At 36.3% G+C, this 27113-nt stretch overlaps 1 protein-coding gene across 1 annotated transcript; it reads right to left on the bottom strand.

Moving 5' to 3' along the window:
* Positions 1-859: 859 nt before the first annotated feature.
* On the bottom strand, positions 860-25235 carry LOC131029851 (disease resistance protein RUN1). The gene is made up of 7 exons (XM_059221670.1): positions 24480-25235; positions 23397-24387; positions 23131-23289; positions 5119-5280; positions 4597-4923; positions 3203-4495; positions 860-1373 (listed from the first exon to the last, which is right to left on the bottom strand). Exons 1-7 carry the CDS (start codon positions 24938-24940, stop codon positions 957-959), a joined length of 3810 nt encoding a protein of 1269 aa, XP_059077653.1. The 5' UTR covers positions 24941-25235; the 3' UTR covers positions 860-956.
* Between the last annotated feature and the right edge of the window lie 1878 nt (positions 25236-27113).

Genomic DNA, 27113 nt, shown 5'->3' with positions numbered 1-27113 from the left:
AACATAGGGGAAAGGAACTAGTAGTTGTGCACCCTAACTTTGCGCTTCTCAAAATCCTACTTGGAAATTTCAAATCACTTCAATTTTTTTACAGCAGCTTACTTGGCAAGTCCTCTGCTTATAACTAAGGTTTGAGGGCCACATCATCAAATATGATGCCACATCAGCATGCTTTTTGCCAAGATGTCCAAAACAGCCCCAAAAAAAAGTGAGACCAATAGGCATGCAAAAGAGACCCCAATAGTTGTGCAGCTGACATGGCATCACCTGATTGGTTACTTTTTACAATATTAGTACATTTCTTAACAACTATTGGTACATTTCCTAACAACTGTTGGTACATTTCCTAACAAAAATTGATATTTTTTGTTTCAAACAATAGGTTTTATTTGTTCAATTTTTGGAACAAAAGGTATCAACCACCCTCACAACAATTGGTACATGCTCAACTACTGGGTACTTTCCCCTACATTCTCTTTTTATTTGTTTTTATTGTTGTACACTTCTGCATGTTAACAAAATACCTACATAACTTTTAAGAACTTTGAAAACTTCATTTTCTAAACTATTCTATAACTAATTTGATATTTTTTATTATATAAAATGTATATAGTATTTAAAAATGCAAAGAGAAATGATCTTATATCTCACATCATTGCTTGTGTACAATTTTTTTTAAATTTAAGTGGCTAGAGTGTTCTTATGTAAATTATTAATTAGGAGAAAAAGATAAACAAGAATCTTTCTCTATTTCAATGAAGCAACAATCTTTTGTTGGGAAATGATACACAACTTCACAAAATAAATTTCTTCTTTTAATTTATCTCCAACTTTTTTTCAAAATTTTATATGCAAAAAATATTATTAAGAATTTTATTGAAGAATATCATCTAAGACAGTACTTACAAATAAGCAACAAAATTTAATATTCATGAAATCACCAACTCTACAAATTACTACTCCAAAATTCTATGAAAAAATGATGACACGAATAAATTAAACAAATCCCTAGAAACCTGCCCATATACGGCTTCTATCATCCATCCCCATCGGAATGGAAACTTACCAAATTGATCTGAATTGCGTACGTTGATGTTGAAATGTCTTGCGTCATCGTTGGAGAATTTAATGTCATTAAACACTTCTGAAACTTTTCTCCACATCAGCATATGTACTGTATCCTTCGAATTAGTAGAAGTGTGGGTGGTGTAAGTATGACCAAGGAATGATACTTCAATCTCACAATTCGGATCCGTTACAAGGAATAGCCAAATTGCACCACTAGGGTTGACATCCTCTATTAAAATTGAAGCCTCCGTCCGATATTTCTTCAAAACTAAAACTCGACCTCCAGCTCTTTCTATTGTTTTGATCTGCGCACAATTTAAAATATGAATCAATCAAAAATCAAATGTCGTTCAGTAAAAATTCAAAAGCAGAGCAATGAATGCAATAATTAGTATTGTATTCATCCATGAAACAATATCATTATCACCATATTATCACTTTCCCTATACAAGCAGAGTAATGAATGCAAGAACCAACTATAAATAGAGCATTCTAGTCCCAGTGACTCATATTTGCAACTGGTTCTCATCATTCCTAATGATAAATGAAGCTATAACTGGAATCATATATTTTATTTTATATTGACTATTTTTCTTAAATAGTTTATACAGTACTTTATTCTTTCAAAATTTTATATTCTACTCATAACTAATTTTCTAGTAATTCCTCTATATAAATTAATTTTCCTTCTCATATATTTTTTTTGATTTACTAATACTATTGTGTTATAACTTTTATATTTTCAAATACTTTTGTGTTAAAGGTTTTTTGTTTTGACATGATTTTTTCGAAATCATAACATATGAACATGGATTCCTCTCTTGGATAGTATTGTGTATGTCTTAAATGTTATTCATTTCACATTTTCATTTGTGTTTTAGACATTTTTGTCACATAGTGGCACAACTATACTTATATGGGGGTAAAAACTATGGAAAAAAATGTCATACATTAGAATTTTGTCCTTATAAAGTTTCCATGCATTCTTTTTCATTTTCATAATAAGTTGTTGGATGTTCTATCCCTCTTTCCTAATAAAAAAGGAGCATAATAGAAAGGTATGTTTTCTAATTCTATGCACTTATGTTTTTGTGGTGTATTTCTAGTGGTTTAATATCTAATATGTCTATTTCATAATTTTCGCATTCATTTAGTTTTAGGCATTAGTATGAGTGTACAATTTTTTGTTCAAGATTCTATGACTATATAAGGTTTTCTTCTTAAAAAAATATTAGGTTGACTTTCATTAATATTTAACTATCATTTGCCCAACCTGCTAAGTTTTCAATAGTACTTTCATATACTTTCAGCTATTATATGGCATGAAGGAAGAAAATAACATGAATTATTGTAAAGTCAGAAAATGAAATAAATCAAGTTACAATGTTGAAGGTAAAATGTGTAGACACAATTTTTGTAGATTATATATTAGAAAGTATTTCAAATGAGCATCATAATTGAAGCTAACTAGGAATTTGACAATATAATTCAATTAGAAAAAGTATATAAGATTTTCTTTGATTTAGATAACAGTATTTATAATTTTGTAGACAAGTTCAGAAAGAATTCATAAGATTTTATGACTATAGACAAATATAAGAATTAGAGTCAAGGTAAACCATACAACAATTAAAGATCATAAATTAATGAAAATTAATCAGAACATAATTTAAAAAAATAAAATCAATAAACAAATAATATTTTTTAAATTATAAAAGGAATGCAACACTCCTAGAGACAATTTTACAAGAGAAAACAAGATCACATGATACAAACTATGGCGAAAAGGGGCATAAAAGTTATTAATAGCCTAAGATTCATGTCATGGAAGACATATGAAGTTTAATATATATAGATAAGTTTTCATTCTTTATAGAAATTTTATCAGTTATTTATATATATATATATATATATCTGGTAGAAATTTTATAGTTGTGTGCAAAACGCAAATTATCAACAAATTTATTATAGTTGTGTGCAAAAACACAAATTATCAACAAATTTATCAAACACAGAATAAATAAAGGGAAAAAAATGTTCTAGAATTCTTTCAGGGAAAAAAATGTTTTGGACTTTTTTCAGGTAAAATAAATGTTCTAGAATTCTTTTATAGGGAAAAAAGGGTTCGACTCACCAGAAATCTGGGAATTGACGACGGCATCCACCATCCTGAAACGGAGATTTGAAAGCAGGATAACTGGTCCAATAGATCCAGACCCTGAAAGCTTCGCAGTTTCCAACACCCATTGGCTTTAATAACTTGTATTGATTTCAGACCTTCCACATTAAGTGTCTCTAGTTCATCACATCCGCTTATGTCAAGAAAATTGAGTCTTGCCAGGTTAGAGAGGCATGCCAGTCTTCTCAGATTTGAACAGTTCGTCAGTTTCAGACTTATCAGATTGTTTGGTAACCTTCCAATCCCTGTCAAAAGACGATTGTCGGACAGATCAAGAATTTCAAGTTTTGGAAAAAGACTTTCGGCCCGAGGAATGTCTATCTCTAGAATGCAGCTGTGTCTTATGATTAAATATGTTAAACAACCTGGGCGATTTGGATGAGCACTCTGACCAATACTTGCCTGCACCTCAGAAATATCCAGAGACATATTTCCTGGATCCACTCCTGTCAGCAACTGCTCCATATCAAGTGGACAATTTTGAACATCCAAAATTTTCACATTCACCCGTGCAACAGGTAACGTTCTCATTCCACAATTATATATTCTGAAACTTTCCAAATGTACTAACTTTTCAATAGAGTTGCCAATAAGAAGTAGATTAGTGCACCCTATCAGAGTTAAATCTGTTAACCAGCTCAAATTATATAGAGAAGATGGCATCTCTCTCAATCCCGAGCTCCCTATATATAGTTCTTCCAGATATTCCAGTTGTTCAAGATTGTCAGGCAATTTCCTCAGCTCAGTATGGACCACATTTAAATGCATTAAAGACTTCTGAACCTCAGTTCCTTTGGGCATTTCCTTTAGCATGGAGCAACCCTGAAAGTCGAGGTACTCAAGCTTGGAGATTTTTCCCAAATCTTGGAGAACAAGATTCCTGCAATCTCGCAATGCTAAATATTGGAGTTGCAATAATTCTTCCGTAAAAGAATTTGGCAAAACCTCCAAATCGCTGCAGCCAGATAGATCTACATGTGTCAGATTTGTTACTTCCTCAAATTTTATTGGGAGTGTCTTCAGGCCTCGAATATTTTGTAAAACTATCTTAACCAAATTCCTCAAATTCAGCTTTCCTAACCACGCATGAAACGTCTTCAGGCCTGGAATAGCTGTTGGAGGCGGCAGTGACTCTGAAGTTGAGCCATGTTTTTTGAACACGGCTGTGGATGGTCCAGCTGTGCTCGTGCTTGCGCTCCCAAAATCTCGATTGAATGCGACTTCCAATGCACGCAGTTCCGAAGGAGGCTGCGATACGAACAGTGATTTAATTGCTATTAATATTTACAATTACAAAATGGAAAAGCTCTGCTCTAATTAAAACGCTGGCTGAGGAAAGATGCACATACCTCACGATCATCAAACAAGTTGCAGAAGTCTTGAGGGCTGACGCCATGAAGTTCCAACACTCTTAAACTTCTCAGTAAAAGAGTAGAAGGAATATTCCTTAAACTTCTCAGTAAAAGAGTAGAAGGAATACAACTCAAGCGAAGCCATATCAAGTCTCCCGACACACTATTAAATTGCTGCAGGCTACTGGAATTTTGAACCGCTAGAATCTTTAACCCGTTTATATCTTGATTTTGCAAATATACTGGCAACTCGTGCTCTTCATCTCCACGAATTCCTCGTACACCGTACTGTTGCGTGAAGACATTGTACTTTGACGTGGAGACCTTTCCATAATGATCAATCAGAGGAGATAGAATATGTTAAATTGCAAATAGCAAATTTTATTCTAGTAATTTTGTTAAATTGCAAATAGCAAATTTTATTCTAGTAATTTTGTTTTAATACAGATTATTCTACGTAGTTTTTTTTAATGACTATATAAAATAAATTCTCTTCATTAAAAATAAATTCAAACTAACATAAATACTTATTTGTCTGTCTGTATTAAATTGCTGCAGGCTACTGGAATTTTGAACCGCTAGAATCTTTAACCCGTTTATATCTTGATTTTGCAAATATACTGGCAACTCGTGCTCTTCATCTCCACGAATTCCTCGTACATCGTACTTTGACGTGGAGACCTTTCCATAATGATCAATCAGAGGAGATAGAATATGTTAAATTGCAAATAGCAAATTTTATTCTAGTAATTTTGTTAAATTGCAAATAGCAAATTTTATTCTAGTAATTTTGTTTTAATACAGATTATTCTACGTAGTTTTTTTTAATGACTATATAAAATAAATTCTCTTCATTAAAAATAAATTCAAACTAACATAAATAATTATTTGTCTGTCTGTATAGAGACTGCAAAACTAGAAGTTATACATGAGCAAAATAAATATATTATAATGTAAATAAAATAATTAAATAAATAATATGTACACAATCTAAATAATATACATTAATTTAAAATAAAAAAAAATAAATTATATAATGGTAAGTCATGAATAAAATATAATATTTTATTATTAATAATGATTCATTTCATTTAAATTTTATGATGAGATAAACGGGTTGCTATTTGGTGACTGATGGAAGAAGGGAAAATGGATCTATTGTGGCATTTAAGAAAATGAAATTATTGAAAAGAGAAATAATATAGATTAATTAGAACCTTCACTATTATCATAATAGAACAAAAACAAGGGATTACCCATAATTTGGGCAAATTCATACAAACAATAATAAGCTTTCTTCACTCTAATTTTAGAAAATTACATTGATCTTTATCATAAATGAACAAATATTGTGTTTTATTAAATTTTTAATTGATTGTCTAGATAATTATAATTATAATTAAAGTTATTGTATCTTTTGGTAAAATAATGATTAAGTCTTGTTCAGTGCAAAGGCTTGAAACTATTGAATTTCTGTAGAATGATAAAATTTTGTACTCACAAAAAGTAAATATCTTGATTTTTTAGAAATTTTGACAACGAATGATCTTGATCTCTACAAATTCCTCATACTATTGGACAGAGCCATGGGAACTAGAGACCTTAGATATGCAAAAACAGAATTTATTATTTTATGTAAAATATATTTTGAAAATAATTATTATTGAATTAATGTATAGATAAATTTAGCAAGCATGTATATTATCTTAAAAAAAGGTGTTGTGGTTATTTGAAAACGCTACAAATGTATTGGAACCTTCAGTACGAATGTAGAACAAAAATAGGGGATTTCACAAAATAAACTTTGTTATACCTTGATCAAAATTACATTGATATAAATTAGAGATATGCATTACACTAAAAAATTGGACAACTATTGTATTATTTTTCTTGAGCATATATTATATACACACACACACACACACACACACACACACACACACACACACACACACATATATATAATTTATATTAAAAGTTGATAACTATATGTTATCGGGTTAACAATGAATAATATCCGATTGCGTTTTTGTTTTGATTGGCGACTTGCTTAACATTAGTTAAGCGCGGATCATATGCTATCGGGTTACTAGACCCGATAGCATATTGGTGTCGATTCATCGGACTATTAACCCGATAGCATACATTACAGATTCACATTGTTATCGGTTGACAATACCTATCGTTTGGCATAAACAAAACATTGATCGTTGTGTTAAACCCAATAAGCATACACCGATTCATATCGATTTATTTGTAGAGGAACAATTAAGAGATGCCATGGATAGGCATGTCTCCATGTTGTGGAGACATGTCTGCCCATGACATCTCTCTTGTAAGATATATATGTGCTTGTTATTGTTATCCAAAGGACATCGAAATTATTAATGTTCTTTCTCCACCATCTGCAATACATAGAAGATAATTAGAAAACATAATTGATATATACTATGAGTAATATTTGCGTTACAATACAACATCATTATACATACCTTGATTTTGAATTGAAATTTGAATAACTTTTACATGGTATCAGAGCCTCGGTAGATCGAACCTGAGGCATTCAAATTTGTGAAAAAATTCAAAGTCAAGAAGATATCTAACATCACATTTCTTCAAATGGCCAGTACTATCAGATTTGAAGATAGACTCAAAGGAGGCGACAATTTCTCAGCATGGAAATTCAGAATTAAGATGATCCTAAAGGAGAATAAAGTTGAATCATTTGTAAGAGTCGAATCTAAAGAACCTGAGAATGAACCTGAAAAAACAACATGGATCAAGGGTAATGAAAAGTCCATCAAGATCATAATTGATGCAGTGAGAAACAATATTATGCCAATCATAAAGAAACATGAGACTGCCTATCATATGTTCAAGGCACTCGAAAATGCATTTGAGATTTCCAATGCAAGCAAAACCTTGGCTCTAAAAAGAGATAAATCATATAAGTATGATAAATGGGTAGTCAATCAATGCCTACTTCATGCGGATATCTACCCTAAGGGATGAACTAGCAACCCTTGGATATGAAATCCAAAGCAAAGAGTTAACACTCATTGCTCTAGATGGGTTACCTAGTGTCTACGTTCATTCAAGACATTAGTGTAAGGGCTAAATATCCAAATTTTGAGAGGCTAAGAGCGGATTGTCTTCAAGAAGAATCAAGGTTGAATAAGAAAGGGATCAAGCATAAGAATATAGATGAATATCTTCAAGTTATAAACACCAACTCCAATAAGAAAAGAAAGAAGAAACAATTCAAGAAGAGGAAAGGACATCAAGGCAAGAATACCTCCAAGAAGGATCTCTCTCATATTCAATGCTTCAGGTGTGACAAGTTCGGGCACTATGTTGCTAAATGTCCTGAAAGATCTAAACAAGCTACACTTGTCAAAGTTGGAAAGTCAAAGGATGAAGATGATTCTGAGATGATTCTGAGAAATATGTGTTCTACTCAGCACTTTCAAACCAAGTATCAAACAAGGCTAACTCATGGGTGATTGACACTGGCTCACCTAGATATATTACAGGGTTCAGAGAAGTGTTAGACTCCATGATAGAGGAGACAGATGAGGAAGTAACAATTGGAGATGACTGCATATCAAGTCAAAGGAATTCGAACCTGCACCATCAGACTGAAGTTAGGCTTATCATTACAACTTACAGGAGTACTATATGTCCTAGGCATCAAGAGGAACCTAGTCTCCATCTCAACACTAGAGGATAATGGGTATAGGGTGACCTTCATGAACAACAAAGTGTTGGCTTGGCCAAAGAATTTGTCCATCAAGAAAGCCAAAACCATTGGTCAAAGACAAGGTTACTTATATGAGCTATGGACAAAGCCCAACTTGGCCCTAATCCATGAAGTTGCAGATACAAATGAAGTTTGGCATAGAAGACTAGGTCACCAGAATTTCAGAGCTTTATCATTTATGGAAAACCTTGTCACAGGTTTACCTAAGTTAAAACAATATCATTTAGGGGCATGCAAGGGATGTGTCGTAGGTAAAAATAGTAAGGGATCTTTTCAAAATAGTACTAGGTAAACAAGTAATGTTTTAGAATTAGTCCACTCTGATGTATGTGAACCTATGTCAGTACCCTCTTTAGGGGGATTTTTGTATCATGTAATAGTTGTGGATGACTACTCTAGAAAAATTTGGATCTACTTTTTGAAATGTAAAGAATCAGAAAAGATCCTTAATAAGTTTAAAGAATTTAAAACCCTAATAGAAAACTTCTCAAGTAATAAAGTCAAAACCCTAAGAACTGACAATGGGGGGGAATACACCTCAGATCTATTTAAAGATTTTTGTAAAAATGTTGGGATTAAGAGGGAGTTTACTGTACCTTATAATCCTCAACAAAATGGGGTAGCTGAGAAGAAAAATAGGACAATTGTAGAAGCTGCCAAATCTATGCTTCTTGATCAGAACCTAGATACCCATCTTTGGGCAGAAGCTTCATGCATTGTCGTGTATATCCAAAATAGATGACCTCACTCCCATATTGAAGATAAAACCCCTAAGGAAGTTTTTACTAAAACAAAGCTAGATATTAGCCATCTTAGAATATTTGGATGCCTTGTTTATATCCATCTACCTAAAGAGAAAAGGTTAAAACTAGAGCCTTTAGGAAAAAGGGGAATATTTGTTGGGTATAGTGAAACCTCCAAGGCTTACAAAATCTACATACCTGGTCAAAGGCATATTGAACTTAGTAGGGATGTAATTTTTAAAGAAGGCTTAGCCTTAATAAAAGCCCAAAGTTCTATAGAACCTAAAGTCCATGTTCCTGCTCCTAGCATAGATGAAGATCCCGCTCCTGAGTTTCAGAGGGAGAATCTTGAGGAAAATGAAGGTGAAATTCAAAACCCACCTAGAGAGAATCTCAAGAAAAGATCACTATGGGCCACCAAAACTATAGAAGAAGCTCATAAGTATGCTGCCCCTTCAGGAACCTTCAAAGAAAGAAAAAGGCCTAACAGATTCACTAGCTATGTTGCCCTCATGAATGACCTTTCAAAAGCTGAACCTACCAATGTATAAGATGCACTTAAACATCAAGTATGGAAGGATGCCATGTCTGATGAATACCAGTCCATTGTAAAAAATGATGCTTTGGAGATTGTTCCCAGGCCAGCTGGAAAATCTGTTGTATCTTCCAAATGGCTCTTCAAGATCAAACATGCTGCAGATGGCAGCATTGAGAAACACAAGGCCAAATTTGTAGCCAGAGGGTTCTCACAAAAGGAATGAATTGATTACGAAGAAACCTTTGCACCTGTGGCTAGATACACCTTAGTAAGAGCAATCTTAGCCATTGCCATAGCAAATGGATGGAAAGTACATTAGATGGATGTAAAGACAATATTTCTTAATGGAAAGATTGCAGAAGAAGTATATCTAGAGAAAACTGAAGGATTTGAGATTCATAATGCAGAGTCTCATGTGTGTAGACTCAAGAAATCTCTTTATAAGCTTAAACAGGCTCCCAAGACCTGGTATGAAAGAATTGATACTTATCTCATAGGGCTAGGTTTCTCAAAGAATGATGCAGATCCAAATCTTTACTATAAACAAAACAAAGGTGATATGTTGATATTGATTCTATATGTTGATTATTTGTTAATCACAGGTGAAGATCACCTCATATAGATTAGTGCAAGAAAGACCTTGCTAAATAATTTGACATGAAGGACTTGGGACTCCTTCATTACTTCCTAGGATTAGAAGTATGGCGAAATTCGGATGGCATCATACTAAACCAGGGTAAGTATACCTTGGACATTTTGAAGAGATTTGGAATGTTAAACTGCAGACCTATGACTTCTCCAATGGAAACAAACCTTCATAGACTTAAGGAAGCAGCAACAGAATCACAACCCATAGATCCTACTCTATATAGGCAAATGATTGGGTCCTTGATGTATTTGGTAAATACAAGACTAGATATATATTACGTAGTTAATGCTTTGAGTCAGTTTATGTGTGAGTATCTAGTAAATACAAGACTAGATATCTATTACGCAGTTAATGCTTTGAGTCAGTTTATGTGTGAACCAAAGGAGATACACCTGGTAGCAGTAAAACACATCATGAGATATCTACAAGATACTTTAAATCTTGGTCTCATGTATAAGAGAGTTGATTTGGATTTACATGGATTCACAGATTCAAATTGGGCTGGAAATGTAACTGACAAGAAAAGCACCTCAGGATGTTGCTTTAGTTTAGGTTCAGCCATGATATCCTGGATCAACTGGAAAGCAATCATCAGTAGCACAAACTTCCACTGAGGCCGAGTATATTGCACTTTTCATGGCTGCTCGAGAGGCAGTATGGCTTAGGAAGTTGCTTGTAGGGTTATTTGGTGAACCAATGAAACCTACAATTAGTCATTGTGACAACCAGAGTTACATAAAACTCTCACCAAATCTGGTGTTTCATGACAGATCCAAACATTTTGAGATTCCATACCATTATGTGCGAGATATGGTAGACATGAATGTGATCCAGTTGGAATACATTTGTATAGGGGACCAGATAGCAAATATTCCTACCAAACCACTTTCCAGGGTGAAAGTTGAGCACTTCAAAAAAGGTCTTGGTATGATTGAAAGGTAATTTGCTTCGTAATCTGTACTTATATATTAATAAAGATGTTTAATGTGTAAACTTCTTTGTCATGCTATGAAATTTATGGGCTCCACCCCCTATGTACATTTCTAAGAGGTGATGATCTCTCAGATAATGGACACTTGTATGTAGACATTATAAAGTGACGATCTTATAATGATCAAACCAGATATCATGTAATTCCTGGTATGTTATGGATGTGCCATAATTATATTGTGGTAAAGACATTTTGAAATATCAGTGCACACACCACAATTTGGATAAAATGAGGATTTAATTATTCTCATGTTTTTATCCTTAGTATTGCTTGATTTGCAAGATTGATATCACATGCTTAGGTGATATCTTGTCATCACAAGTTATTGTGGTGAACTTTTGTATCACATGTTTAGGTGATACTTCATGTCACATGCTTAGGTGATATGATTTTTGTATCACGTGTTTAGGTGATACTTCATATCACGTGTTTGACTAATATGATCCTCTATAGAGTGAGATTATGAGACTCCATAAGGAATCCTGACCATCATGAGAAATGTGATGCTAGATATGTTGTCATTCATCTTCCCAAGCTAAGAGGGAGTGTTGATGAAATAGCATCGATCAGATGAAGAAATCCTTACCAAGAAATATATATATATATACATATACATATATATACATATACATATACATATACATATACATACATATATATATATATATACACACACATACACACACACACACACACACACACATATACACATATGTATGTATATATATATATATGTATATACACATATGTATATATATACATGTATGTGTATATATATATATAATTAATTTATATTAAAAGTTGATAACTATATGTTATCGGGTTAACAATGAATAATATCCGATTGCATTTTTGTTTTGATCGACAACATGCTTAACATTAGTTAAGCGCCGATCATATGCTATCGAGTATGTGTATATATATATATAATTAATTTATATTAAAAGTTGATAACTATATGTTATCGGGTTAACAATGAATAATATCCAATTGCATTTTTGTTTTGATCGACAACTTGCTTAACATTAGTTAAGCGCCGATCATATGCTATCGGGTTACTAGACTCGATAGCATATTGGTGTCGATTCATAATGAATTGGCACCAATATGTTATCGAACTATTAACCCGATAGCATACATTGCAGATTCACATTGTTATCGATTGGCAATACTGATTGTTTGGCATAAACAAAACATTGATCGCTATGTCAAACCATCTGCAATACATAGAAGATAATTAGAAAACAAAATTGATATACACTGTGAGAAATATTTGCATTGCAATACAACATCATTATACATACCTTGATCTTGAATTGAAATTTGAAGAACTTTTACAATTATGTGTTGAGATAACTATAATAAAATAGAGCTACAAAAATACTACATTAAAAATATATAAACAGATATTAAATTGATTTTCTCTGAGCATTGTTTTTGTTGACTAGAATTACATATATAGACAACCTTTACCAGGGTGGGGTAGGAGAAAGCAATCTCTCGCAAAAATCCTTTTTAAGTTATTCTCTGACCACATTATAAAATGCTATACAAGACGGTATTTAAAGGTCTTCCGAGAGTAGCAAACTAGGGACTTAGAAATCATTGAATTTCAAAATCCTTGCAATTTTGTTAAGGCAATGAAGAAGTTCAGATTAAGATAACAAGACTTGAAAGTTATAGGATTATTAGGACGTTTGCAGGCTTCTGGACATTCAATTTACTTTGATATCAATGGTCTTCAGGGAATCCATCAAATTGTAAACTCTTCAAAAAGGGATTTATTTTAATATTTGCGCAAATGATCGTAGGGGCTGGTCTTTTCTTGCAAGCTTGGAAACAAAACTTTCATTCCACCAATTATGCTCTATGGTTACATCCTCGCTACATCAGATTTTATAACGTCCCAAAGGAATATTGGGACGGTGTTCTTTTGTTTGGAATTGAGAATAATTTAGAAGGATTTATGAAAGTCGATGAAAATGTTTATGATGAACAATATCTTGATACAAAAATGGGATAGATGGTGATCTCCAAAAGATTGGGAAGTTTTTTGTTGTGCTATGATCACTAGCCTAAAATCATCTTTATTGGCAATTGTAAAAAATAAGCTTATTACATAAAATAGAAAATATTTCTATAGATGTGGACTGATGGGAGTATAGCAAAAAAAAAAATGCAGGATTCATTTTCTAGAAAAATCTTTCTTATATTTGATGAACTAGTGATGCTTTAGAGAAGATTTCAGGCACAAAAGAATCGAAGAGAAGCGTTGACAATAACTCAACCCTGAAGAAATTAAGAATAGACAATTTGCAACATCAATAAACTTCTTTTAATAGGCACATGAATCTTTAATTACAGCGTGATCACATGATCAATTGATCAAATGATGAGAAATAAGAAATGCACAACTGTTGGTGTAAATAAATTTTCATTATGGATATTATTACACTTACATAAGTTAACTTAGGATAATGCATCTCATAGTAGTTTGGATATGAGACACTTGGGTGTTTGTGTCACATTGGGATAGTGTGTGTAGGAGAAATTCCACCTTTTATGGTGTTGATCTTGTTATTACACTATCATATCCACTTATTGTGGAGTGATAATTCCACCTTCGGTGGGTGATCCACCTCATATGGAATATTATATTATTTCTCCTACCTACCCACACCTATTTCCTACCTACCCTTGTTTCTCATTGAGCCACATGTCATATTTGTGTGCTCATACATCCATATGGCCTTACCTATATAAGCAGGCCTCTATTCATTGTATTGGTTAATCTAGTTGATCATTTTGTATATTGATGAGAATACAGTTTGTTCTTGTCATTCTATTGTCTCTTTTCTGCTTTTCATTGTGCCCTTGATCTTGGCAAAATCCAACATGGTATCAGAGCCATTGGGGCTTCGTTGATCAGTTTTTGGAGACATCATGGAAGGCTTCTATTTTCGGATTTGGGGATCTTCATTTTTTGGAGGCATCACACAGCGATTTGGACATCACCGTTGAATCCGAGAGGCCATTTCCATAAATTTCGACTATAAAGTCGACCTATTTTGGTGAGAAAATTTTTTTCCCCAATTTTGCTATATAGTACGGATTTTCGGATTTATTATTATTTTTCAAAAAAAAAAATTATTCTTTTTTTCTGAAAATATTTTTCAAAAATTGAAAAAATCAAAAAAATTTGGAAAAAAAAAATCAAAAAAAATCCGAAAGCAAAAAATCAAAAAAAAATTTAAAAAAAGGTCTTTTGAGGGGTCCGCAGACCCCCCCGTACTGGGTCGTACCCGCTGTGCGCAGGTTGCAGGTACCAGCTGCAACGCAGCTCCGATTATCGTGCCCCCGTGCAAGTTTTCCCGCCACCGCACCGACATCGCAGAGCACATTATGCTCGCCGCCCGTACCCGCCGCGTTCCCTCGCGCTGCCGTCATAGTCACCACCGGTAGCATCCTCCCGCCCCGGCGACGCGCCGACAGCCGCCGGCAAGACCCCGGTGCCACCGCCGGCTCTCCTGTCCTCCGCTCTGGCGCCGCTCGCCTCCGCACGATGCCACCGCCGGCTCTCGGCTCTGCCACGCGGACTCAGCGTAACCCAAACCGGAAGAAACCGCACCCGCCACGTGGCAGGCGGCCACTGGCCCGCGGTAAAACCATACACAATCATCAGTACGGACTGCCACATAAGCTGCCGAATCAATCTGCCTAGTCAGATTTCCGTACGGTACGGATACACAGTCAGCTGTACAGCTGCACGCCACGTCATCTGTCCGTACAGTACGGACGTCCAGTCAGCAGGGAGGCGAAGTTTTTTCGACGATCATACGGCCGTCAAATTTAACACAGTGATTTGTTGACGTCGGTGCTATATCAGCACTTTTTGAAAAATTTTGACGCCTCTCCATTGAGCTTTTCAGTTTTGCAGTCCAACTTTGAAAGGCCATATCTTGCTCATTTTTGCTCTTTTTTTGGTGCAATTTTTTTTGAAATGGGCTCAAATTTCGTGATCTTCACAGTGGTGTGGTTATTTTCTGATTTTGATGCACAGGTTTTTCAGAATTTTCAGATTCTCTTAGCTGTACCTATCCAATCCTCAATTCTGCAACTTCAAAAGCCTCGTTTGAGCTCATACGACCTCCTTTTCAAGTGTCCTTTTTTTTGAAAGTGCTTATTTTTTCATCTACTTTCAGAATCTATGATCAGATTTCAGAGATTTTGAGTTAAAATTGTACTTTCAGATATTGGTCTTATTTGGCCTATTAGGTACTTGTAAATTGCTTGGATCTTAGTTAGATCTCTTGCATTATCAGTTTGAGTCTCTTTTGGCCTTATTGAGGCAGTTGTAAAATTGTAAATCAGAAGTCCACTTTGCCATTTTTTGCAAGTGGCCCATTGTATACGCACTACTTATAAAGTACCAAAATCATCACATTTGGGGGGGGTTCTTTGATTGAGTGAATTTGGGGGGGTGTCTTGTGTGATTGTGCCTCTCTTTGTGCTCTTTCCATTCTTGTTGCAATGAGTCCTAATAAGTTTCCACCATTAACTCCACATATTTATGCATCATGGAAAATTAAAGTATGGAGTAAACTAATGGAAAAGGGTCTCACACACTACATAGATGGAACAATAACAGCACCACCTGATCCTAAGGCTGATCCAAATGCTCAATTAGAATGGCTCACAAAGAATTGCATGGCTCTTGAAACCTTACGCAAGTATGTATCAGATGACCTCATTTTCCACATTGAGAAGTGTAAAACAATTAAAGAGGCTTGGGATATGTTTCAGAAATTGTATGGACAAGTTGATGAAATCAGAGGCTATCAGATTGATAATGAGCTCACCAACTTAGATCCCAAGAATTTTGATACAATCCAAGATTATGTAACCAAAGCAAATGAGCTAAGAGCAAAGCTAAAGGATTGTGGAATTGACAAGAAGGATGCTCAATTGATATTCAACTTGTTGGACAAGCTTGCACCAGAATATGTAGCATTTGTATCTAACTTCAAAACTCATCGTTTGACAGTGGGGAGTTCTTATGTTATGCCCTCTTTTGATGCTTTCACAGAAATGTTGATATTGGAACAATCTAAGTTGTTGAACATGGGGTTTCTCAAGTCTTCAAAGTCCAAGGCTTTGGTAGCAAATCAAGGAAATCAAGGAAGTCAAGGCAAAGATTCCAACAAGAAGAAGAAGCAATCCAAGTCTACACCACACCAGGAAAAGGGACAATCATCCTCTCCATCACAAGGCAATTTTCAATCCTCTTCCAAGAAGGGGACACCACCTGAGAAGGATAAACCAACTTGTGCATATTGCAAAAAGTATGGTCATGATGAGCATCGATGCCACGCAAAACAAGTTGATGAGTTAACCAATCTACTCAAGAAAAACAACATCAACTTGCCATCCGCCTACACAAAGAAGGATTCAACTCCTTCCTCTTCCTCACAGTCTAAGGGAAAAGGGCAAGTATTTGTGGCTACAACAGGTTCTTCACAGCAATGGATACTTGACTCGGGTGCCTCATATCACATGGGTTCTACAAAGGAGCAGTTTTCTTCATTGGAGCCATCTAAGGTACCTCACATTTACATAGGTGATGACACAAAAGTAGAGGTTGAAGGGAAAGGTTCAGTTGACATGGATGATGGAACATTTGAAATTGTTCTCTATGTTCCTAACTTGTCTACCAACCTTCTCTCCATCTACCAAATCACTCACTATGGGAATGGGAAAAAGGTTGAATTTACACCAGATTCAGTTGTGGTAAAGGAACTTGATGATGATGCCTTGGTAGCAGTGGGACAAGTCAATGACAACTCAAGGCTTTATTCATTCTCCCACTTTGTGCCAAGTTCACCTTCTAGGGCCTTGCTTACTCATTCAAATTCAGAAAGTAAGCTATGGCATGAGCGGTTTGGTCACCTCAACTACCGCTATCTTCAGTAGCTCAACACTAAAGACATGGTCACAAGTCTTCCTCGCATTAGTTTTTCAGAGGGTGTATGTTCAGGTTGTTCCATGGGCAAGCATCCCGAAGAGAAGTTTGATAAAGAGAAAACTTGGAGAGCTTTGAAAGTTCTTCAACTTGTTCACAGTGATGTAGCAGGTCCATTTCCAGCACCTTCATTCAGTAAGGCCCGCTATGTTCTTACCTTCATTGATGACTACTCCCGCTTCACTTGAGTCTACTTTCTCATTCATAAGAGTGAAGTATTTGACAGATTTCAGGACTTCAAGACTCGTGTGGAGAAGCAATCAGGGAAAGTGGTCAAGATTCTTCGCACAGATAATGCCAGGGAATATGTGAACAAGAGACTTGAGGATTTTTGTACATTTGAGGGGATTGATCTTTAGCATTCTGTTGCATACACTCCAAAGTAGAACGGGGTTGCAGAACGCAAGAATAGAACTCTCAAAGAAATGGCTAGCTATATGATTCATGCACGTTCTCTTGATCCCACCTTTTGGGTAGAGGCTATCAATTGTGCCACACACATCCAGAATTGGGTTCCTCACAAAGCTTTACAAGGTATTACTCCTTTTGAAGCTTGGGCTGGTAGGAAACCGATTGTGAGACATTTCAGAGTCTTTGGGTGTCCAGCATGGACTCGCATACCTCCACAGAAACGCAAGGCATTGGAACCTTAGAGTCGACCTTGCATATTTGTTGGATATCCTGAGGGTGTTAAGGCATACAGATTGATGGATCTAGAGACACATGAGGTATTCATTGAGAGGAGTGTTCACTTTGAGGAAAGCTCTCCTAGCTTAGCCTCTCTACCTCCTCCACCTTCCTCCATTGTGGATAGTGATGTTAGTGATTCAGATGATGAGACTCCCTCAACTCCGACTTGCAGGGTTACACCTCCACAGGGTCCACTTGCAGTTGAGGAGCCTCGTTCTCCACCTCCACCTAGACCTCGTTGGGCTCGACAGACACTTGAGTCCGCGGGTTCTCTTGTTGGGGATCCTTCGGATACACAGAGAACTCGATCACAACATCAGGATCTTCCACATGCATTCATTGCTACCGCTTCCGATCCACAGACATTTAGGGAAGCATTAGGGGTTCCTGAGTGGGACCAAGCTATAGAGGAAGAGTATAGTTCCTTGATGAGGAACAACACATGGGATCTAGTCCATCTCCCTAAGGGGAGAAAGATGGTTCGATGTAAGTGGATCTATCGAACCAAGTTTGCAACGGATGGTAGTGTGGATAAGTATAAGGCTCGGCTTGTTGCAAAAGGTTTCTCACAGGTTGCAGGTGTTGACTATACTGAGACCTTTGCACCCGTAGCCAAGATGAACTCCATTCGTTTGACACTTGCTATTGCTGCAGCTCATGGTTGGGTTGTACATCAGATGGATGTGAAGAGTGCCTTTCTTCATGGTGATCTTGATGAGGAGATTTATATGGAGCAGCCACAGGGTTTCATCCAGGATACTTCCTTGTTTTGCCGACTAAGGAAATCTCTCTATGGCCTTAAGCAGGCCCCCAGGGCTTGGTATGCCAAGATGGATTCCTTTCTTCTCTCCGCAGGTTTCACCAGGTGTCATTCCGATCCGAATGTCTACATTTTGCGACAAGATGACTCTCACTTGATACTTGTGCTCTATGTTGATGACTTGATCATTACAGGGAGTACTTCATCCATCATTAGCAGGGTCAAATCTACTTTGCATGACAGATTTTCTATGACTGACTTGGGTCTTTTGCACTACTTTCTTGGGATAGAGATTTCACAGTCACCTTCCGGGATTTCTCTATCGTAGCCCAAGTATGCTCTTGATCTACTTGCACGCTTTCATATGGCTGATTGTAAGCCTGCCCCGACTCCCTTTCTTTCAAGAGTCAAGCTTGAGGCTCAATGTTCTTCTCCACTAGTTGATGCCACTTTGTATCGTCAGCTTGTGGGTAGTCTCATCTACTTGACTCATACACGCCCTGATATTTCATTTGCAGTTGGCATGGTTTCCCGCTTCATGCAGGAACCACATGAGCTTCATTGCAAAGCCGCCAAATGCATTCTACATTACATCCAGGGTACACATCACTATGGGATTCACTATGCAGCAGGCACTGGACTTCGCTTGGTTGGTTACACAGACTCCGATTGGGCTGGCGATCTAGTTGATCGTAAGTCTACTTCTGGTTACAGTTTTCACCTTGGTTCCGGCCCCATTTGTTGGCAGAGCAAGAAGCAACATGCTATTGCTCTCTCTTCGACTGAGGCTGAGTATCGAGGCGCTGTTAACGCAGCGACTGAGACCATTTGGCTCCAGCAGATTCTCACAGAGTTTGGTTTCACCACTCCACGGCCGACAGTTCTCCATTGTGACAATCAGAGTGCCATTGCCATCTCGAAGAACCCGGTCCAGCACCAGTGGACCAAACACATCGAGATTCATATGCACTATATCCAAGAGCTCATCCAGGAGCACGTCATTGATTTGCAGTATTGTCCTACAGTAGAGCAGGTTGCTGACATATTCACCAAACCTTTCACCGAGAGTAAGTTCCAGCAGTTGCGAGCTCTCTTGGGGGTGCGGGATGTGTCATTAGGGGGGGTCAGCTGACTTCTCCTTCCTCTCTTATGGGGGGGACTTTTTCCTCTTTGAGGTTTTGTCCTTCTTCTTTGAGATTCTTTTGTACATTTATCTCTCTTTTGGGGGGGAGTTTTTTCCCACAGGGTTTTCTCCCTTTCTCCATTTGTGAGAGATTGCATTGCATTTTTTTGCTTGCATTTGCATGTTGTACATGGGTACCTACCATGGCCTAGTAGCCGGGACCCATCTTGCATTGTTGACTTGAGTCTTCATTCCCCTAAGTTGCACTTAAGGGGGGGTGTTGGTGTAAATAAATATTCATTATGGATATTATTACACCTACTTAAGTTAACTTAGGATAATGCATCTCATAGTAGTTTGGATATCAGACACTTTGGTGTTTGTGTCACATTGGGATAGTGTGTGTAGGAGAAATTCCACCTTTTATGGTGTTGATCTTGTTATTACACTATCATATCCACTTATTGTGGAGTGATAATTCCACCTTCGGTGGGTGATCCACCTCATGTGGAATATTATATTATTTCTCCTACCTACCTACACCTATTTCCTACCTACCCTTGTTTCTCATTGAGCCACATGTCATATTTGTGTGCTCATACATCCATATGGCCTTGCCTATATAAGCAGGCCTCTATTCATTGTATTGGTTAATCAAGTTGATCATTTTGTATATTGATGAGAATACAATTTGTTCTTGTCATTCTATTGTCTCTTTTATGCTTTTCATTGTGCCCTTGATCTTGGCAAAATCCAACAACAACAATTGCTTTAATAAAGAGGTCTTGGACATTATGAAATGTAGTCATATACATATTCATACAAAAATCAAATTTAAACAATCTAACTTTATCTCATTCAAAAACTGTACATGTTTATGTTTTTCTCATGCACAATGGAAGAATTGAATATTCCAACAACCTCTTCTTTAATTTCAAGAAAGAATTGACTCCACACAAAACAAAAACAAAAAAATAATAATAATTTTTTAACTTTAGTAAGCTTATCTCCTATCACGATGCACTATGACACAATCTCTATTTTTAGAGTAAATTCTTTGCTTCTGTAAAAAGCTTAGATCTGATTTCGGGTTAGGCTAATTTCTGTGGCTTCTACAAGATCTACATCTTATTCATGCAAAGCAACTTTTTTCTAATTTGTAATCTTCCTCCAACTTACTCTTACAAATCAAAGGCTTCACCCTTTTCGAAGGTAGATTCAAACTTGACAAATTATACCAGATGATCTTTTCGACTTTGATCTCCTCTTTTAAGAATTGGCTTCACTTTTTATACAATCGATTTGGAGCAGTGGGAAACATTGGGCGATCTCCTCTGACGTGACGCCTCTTTATTAATTAAAAATAATTCTTTCAAAAATGAAGCCAGCGGCTGATGTGTTCTTTGCAGGCTGCGATTCTCGTTGCTATCGAGCAAATCTTCCTCTTTTAGATGTGGCTTTGATGCACATCTGCCAGAGGATAAAGGAAGAGGTTTATGCATGCAAAGTGTGGAATTAAAGACTCAACCATTACCATCATTGGAGAGGGTCGTGAGAAAGGCTGCGTAGAGAGACAAACAAAAACAGAGTAAAAGCTGCGGTGGGAAAGCATATGGTAAACACATCTCCGTTGTATTGAAGAGGGGAAAGGTCGAGAGTAAAAAAACGGACCCAAATAGAGGAGAACGGGTATCGGCCTTGAAGGTAGTTGTGTGTGGAGCGGCTAAGTGAAAAAAAGTTTGAGGCATCGATCAGAAACAGAAATATAAAAAGAAAGATGTGTAGGTCTGAGAAGAGGTGAGCCCTCTGCAACAAAGGAAAAGTGCAAAGGAAGCAGAGTTGGAGCCAGCGAAAACAGAAGAGGAAGAGGGCTGTGAATGAGGTAAAAGGGGAAAGAGGGAAGTGGCTGTTAAATAAATAAAGATGGGAATCAGCTAACGAAGAATTAGGAATGTGTCGGCCCAAGAACAGAGTAGTGGGTGAGAATCGGCCGAGGCAAAGATAGAAGAGATGAGGCCGCTTGGAAATTGATCTGAGCTTAGAGAAATGGGGTTTGAGAGGGTTTGAACAGAGTTGAAAGGCCATTGACAGGCCAAGCTTGTAATTAATTTGTCGCAGTAGCTTGATGGTGAAATGAAATTTAATAAAGTTGAATGTTATGTTGCAATTTTTGTTTTCTTGCTAAACGAGTTTATGAGTTGTGAATTGTCGGTTGAGTGAAGTTGTTGAATGGAGCATCTTGGAAACAAGGGCACCTCTAATTACTTTGATGCCCACGATCTTTTTTTCTGTTGATACAAAACATTACGAATATTCCCACGGTTTTATTCAATTTATTTTAGAAAACATCTGTGTTCTTCATCCGTCCCTTCGTCCCGCTCTGATATCAAATGTAGTTTCTGAAAGCAGCCCTTACCCTCAAACCAATTGATTGAATGTATGTGACAGTAGAGGAAAAAGACAACAGCAATAGACACGGTGATAAAATCAGATCACTTACTGATCCCTCTTATCAGACAAGAAAAATAAATTGATCATTCATGGATTTCAACAATTGCAGAATCCTCTGTTTTTTATTACTGAACTGTTTCGATACACAGCAGTCTTTTATTCCGGCTGGATTAAAAACTACGCTGGGCTTGAATACAAATAGAATTCAAAGGAATAGTTCATAGCATAACAGAAGGAACTTATTATGCATTAACAGCAACATGCCTTAACATTAATTATTCGCTGGCAGAGGAAAAGGTAAAACTGAGCTTCTTAGCTGAATTTAAGAGGTTCTTAACTGAATTTAAACAAAAACAAACTACAATTAAAACAAACTGTCCCCATCAATCATCAACAAACCCCATGCTTGGCAAAGTTTGTGAATAACTAGAGTTTGACATATATCGAACCACGAATAGAAATTGTACATGGATGAACAGAATGTTAGTGTTCAACTATACTAGAAAATGTGTAATGCGGAGAAACAACACATAGAATCGGTACTGGAGGTCCTAAATGAAAAGATTCAAATAGAAGAATAGGATCAGTTAGCCTATCTTGCGGAGAAGAACTTGGTCTCAATTCTCATAGAAGTTCAAAAAAGGGAAGAACTATTCTACAGAGGATTTTGGAGAGGTTTGGTTACAAAATGGAGATTGCTCCAACATTAAAAGAAGTATCGTGAAGATTCTAAAAATAACTTTTGGAAAAATTAGAATTGGTTTTTATTTTTTTTAACTGTTGAAAAAAAATTATGAGATCAAATACCCGTGTGGAGATCATTTTATCGCTTGAGCAACAAAGGCGAAGAGGTAACTCCTGTCTGCCGATTTGTCTCGCCAGGTCCCTCACTAAATCGTGCATTCTTATTTTGGAGCTCCCCTTTGCTCTTCTCCAAATACCTCCACTCCAATCCACGCTGTCATCCTGGAAGAAAGTTCATTAGCTACATTACTGTAATAAACAGCTCTAATAACTTTAAAAAATCATGATAATGATCTATGCTTATTTAAGGGCATGCAAGCAGTTTATACCCCTAATTCTCTCTGGCGAATTATGTCTGCACTTTTTAACTCCACGAGGCATTTACGATGGAGCGTCTCAAGGCATTGAAAGCCGTCATCATTCAATAATCCATCCAAAACCCTCTCCACCAGATCTCTATCTTCTCCCATCAAGAAATGGGCAACATCTAAAAAGGCCTCTTTCTCTCTACCGTTGAGAGATTTATAGCTATCCATTACTATCTGACTTAAGACCTCATCCGGCAGTCCTTTACTGAGGCTGTCCAAGCGCTTCTTCCACATTCTTGGACGACGTTCATTGACGAACAGTTCTCCTAAAACTATTAAAGCCAAAGGAAACCCACCACACATTCTAACCAATTCTTCCACCATATTTTGCAAATCTTGGACTGGTTCGGTGTGACCGAAAGCACGCCAGCAGAACAGCTCCTGGGCATCTTTTGCACCTAGTAATTCGACATCGTATATTTCTACTCGAGGATTCCCAGGAGTCCCTTGAAGCAAAGTGCGGTCTTTAGATGTCACCAAGATCAGACTGCCGTCTCCCACATGATTCTTTACAAATAACAGATTGTCTATTTGCTCTCTATTATCTATATCTTCAAAAACAATCAAAACAATCAACCCTCGCAGACGATCTCGAAGGAGGGTTCTACCTCTACCCGTATCCTCAATGCACAAATTTCGGTCACGCAGCAGATCCCTAAGCAGAGTTTGCTGCAGAGATGGTAAATCTCTTTTACTTACATCAGATAAGAAACAACATCTCTGGAATTGGGAACACTTGGAGTTGTAGAGATGAGTAGCCAGAATTGATTTCCCCGATCCGCTAAGCCCCACAATCCCCACGACGTTGGTGCCGCTTGGACTCAAAACCTGCTTTTCCAAATTAGCTGCTGCTTGAAGAAGTCCCACAGGATGATCACACACATACAGTTGTTTCTTTCCCACCTTTTCTAATACTTTGTCGACTATTTGTTTCAAACGATCTCCATGGTTACTGAAAAAAATGAAGAACTTGTCATAAATCGGAAGCTCATGTAAAGAACCCCACATTAATATATTTTCAGATCATTGTAAATAGGTACTTACTCTTTCTCCGTCTCGAACACCACGCCAGAAATATCAGCGACTTTGTTCAGGGCGGTTATCCATCTGTCCACTTGTTCAATGGTAATCCTGCCCTTGTCTCTATGATCCTGAAAGGCTCCGGCATATGCTCCCTTGCCAACATGGCGAAGCTCCCAAGGTTGGATATCATAGAAGATGGGGATAATATTACCATGAGAATCAAACATCCATAACAGCTCATCCAAACACCAAACGGATTCCGCATATGTTTTGGAGAAAATAGCGATGTGGACGGAGGCACCACGAATGGCAGATTGAATTGCAGGGGGAAAGGGATCTCCCACTTCCAATTCCCGTTCATCGAGAAACACCCTCAATCCATGCTCACTGAGTTCGCGATAGATGAGGCTGGCAAGAGTTTTCTTGGTATCAGGCCCTCTGTGATTAATCAAAACATCATAAGATGGAAACACGTCTTCCATAAGGAGATCGTTCACTTTCACGAAGTATTGCAACCCAGAAAAATAGCAGAGAGACGAACACAGAGTGAGGAAATTTTAAAGCTGTCGAGGAACCAGTCAGAAGAAAGCCGGCCACACAAGTTACCCACAATGCGCGTAATCATTATGTCAATTTCATACAACGAAAGTGGGGTCACCGTCACTGGAGTCGAGAATTATCTCCAGCTTTTTCTTTAGTGGAAGACAGCCAAGGGGTGTTCGGGATAAGGAATTAAAACTATTATCAATACAAAGCTGCCAAAAATGTTGTTCTTACAACATAATTGAAGAAAGGACCGTCTCACGACTTACAGTCGCTAACATTGCTAGAATCTGTACTCTATAAATTGGAAATAATCGGGTGCTCCAATGGTGGAGAGGACATTTTCTAATTATTTTCCCACATTACTCCGATCGCAATCATACATAAGATAAGACCTCTCAATTAATATAATTTGAAAAATTATTGTTTTCTAATGTATCCCCCGTAAGTTGATGAATGGTTTAGGTTAACCAATTATTTATATGTTCCATTCCTAATGACATATATCATTTTCTTTTACTTTTTGATGGACATTTTTTTTAACATGAAGACAAAATATTTTTTTGAAAATATTTATTAATAAACAAATAGGTGAAAACAATCAGTTTTCTATTGGATAGAACTTATAAAAATATATTTATTAATATATAAATATGTGAAATTAATTAGTTTTTCATTGGATAAAAGTTTTTTTTGGTGCAGTTTATGGTTGAGTTTCAATAATGATTTATTTATTTATTAATAATTCTTTGAATATCTACATTAATTAGTGTCACGTGTAGTACTCTTGCACACAAGTTTAATTTTTACGGTCAACCTTCTTTGTCAAGCAATTTATTATGATGGTTGTTCATTCTTTCCTCTCTCACCTAGAAACCTATTTATAGTAGGGCCCTACTATTTATTAAGCCCTATTTAAAATAGTGGGAAGTCAATCAAGATCCTCTAAGCTAAAGTGATATTAAGATATATTTTAATATCAATAAAATTATATACAAATTAAATGAATATTATAATTATATTTTCTAATTTTGAATATCTACCCAATATATTTCCTTTCATGTAATAAATTATTTTTAATTTTCATTTTGTTTTGTGATAAAAATGCCTAGATATGGTCATACTATAATCAAATTCAACTCCTATCTCACACACTTCAAAACAAAAAAATTTGTTACCTCTTGCAACTTTTACATGTTCAATGAATACAATGAAGTCTCATACATTTCCTGGCATGTTGTGCAATAGGAGATGTATGGAGCTACTAGGAAACTAGAAAAGTCAATTATCTAAGCTTTAACCACTAGGTCGTAAGTTGTCACATGCCCATGGCTTCAACATCCCATTCACTAGAGTCCTTTTCTTCTATTATATTAACTTGTAATTTATTCCATCTAAGCTTCTAGTCACCTATATTTATCTTCATACAATGTAATGGAGCCATATGACTATGACTCAATTAACACCTCCAATTGGTGTGTAGCCTCATGAGTCTCCTTTTGTGTAAGCAATGGGCATCATAGTAACTCTTCCTAGATATGAATTGTTAATCCACCAATGAGTCGTGCCTTGTTTCTAACATCATATATGATCAGACAATTTTGAAGCTGACTCTTTAAAGTGGTCATCATATACTTTCATAAACTCATCTAGTTTTTTTTCTTATCTCCTTGAGGATAGCTATGCTCCACTATTTCATTTCTAGATAGTCAAATTGAAAAATAAATTGGTCTTTAGATAGCCCCCATGTTAGTCAAACTAATAATAGGGTTAGTGCATGCATACTAATGATGTGTGCAAACTTGCAATGTTTTTGTCAATAGTTTAATTTGTGTTTGTGAACACTTATATGTTATGCAGTCTTGAATATATTTCAATGTTGACTTACATCCTCACCACTCCAAATGGGTTAGTTAGAGTCAACTTGTGACTGATTACTTGACTCTACAATAGGACATGAGAGTATGTGACACAAGAATTTGACATAATTAAGGTACTTATGACAAGATAAACAGTCTTAGAAACTTGATTGAAACTAGAAATAACTTGGTCAAATATTAAAAATTTTGGTGTTACCTCTATTTCCCTTTTTGCTAAAGCCTCGCATTGTAA

This window comes from Cryptomeria japonica, chromosome 5 (genome assembly GCF_030272615.1).
Source record: "Cryptomeria japonica chromosome 5, Sugi_1.0, whole genome shotgun sequence".
In the NCBI taxonomy this organism is placed as follows: Eukaryota; Viridiplantae; Streptophyta; class Pinopsida; order Cupressales; family Cupressaceae; genus Cryptomeria; species Cryptomeria japonica.
This window is presented reverse-complemented; position numbering and strand designations above follow the sequence as displayed.

Excerpts from the sequence above, each read along its gene's own strand:
- LOC131029851 (XM_059221670.1), bottom strand. The coding sequence starts at position 24,940 with ATGGAAGACGTGTTTCCATCTTATGATGTTTTGATTAATCACAGAGGG. Across the intron at positions 23,290-23,396 it reads TTCGCCAGAGAGAATTAGGG|GATGACAGCGTGGATTGGAG; the intron begins GTATAAACTGCT and ends ACTTTCTTCCAG. Across the intron at positions 1,374-3,202 it reads CGTCAATTCCCAGATTTCTG|ATCAAAACAATAGAAAGAGC; the intron begins GTGAGTCGAACC and ends AATTGTGCGCAG.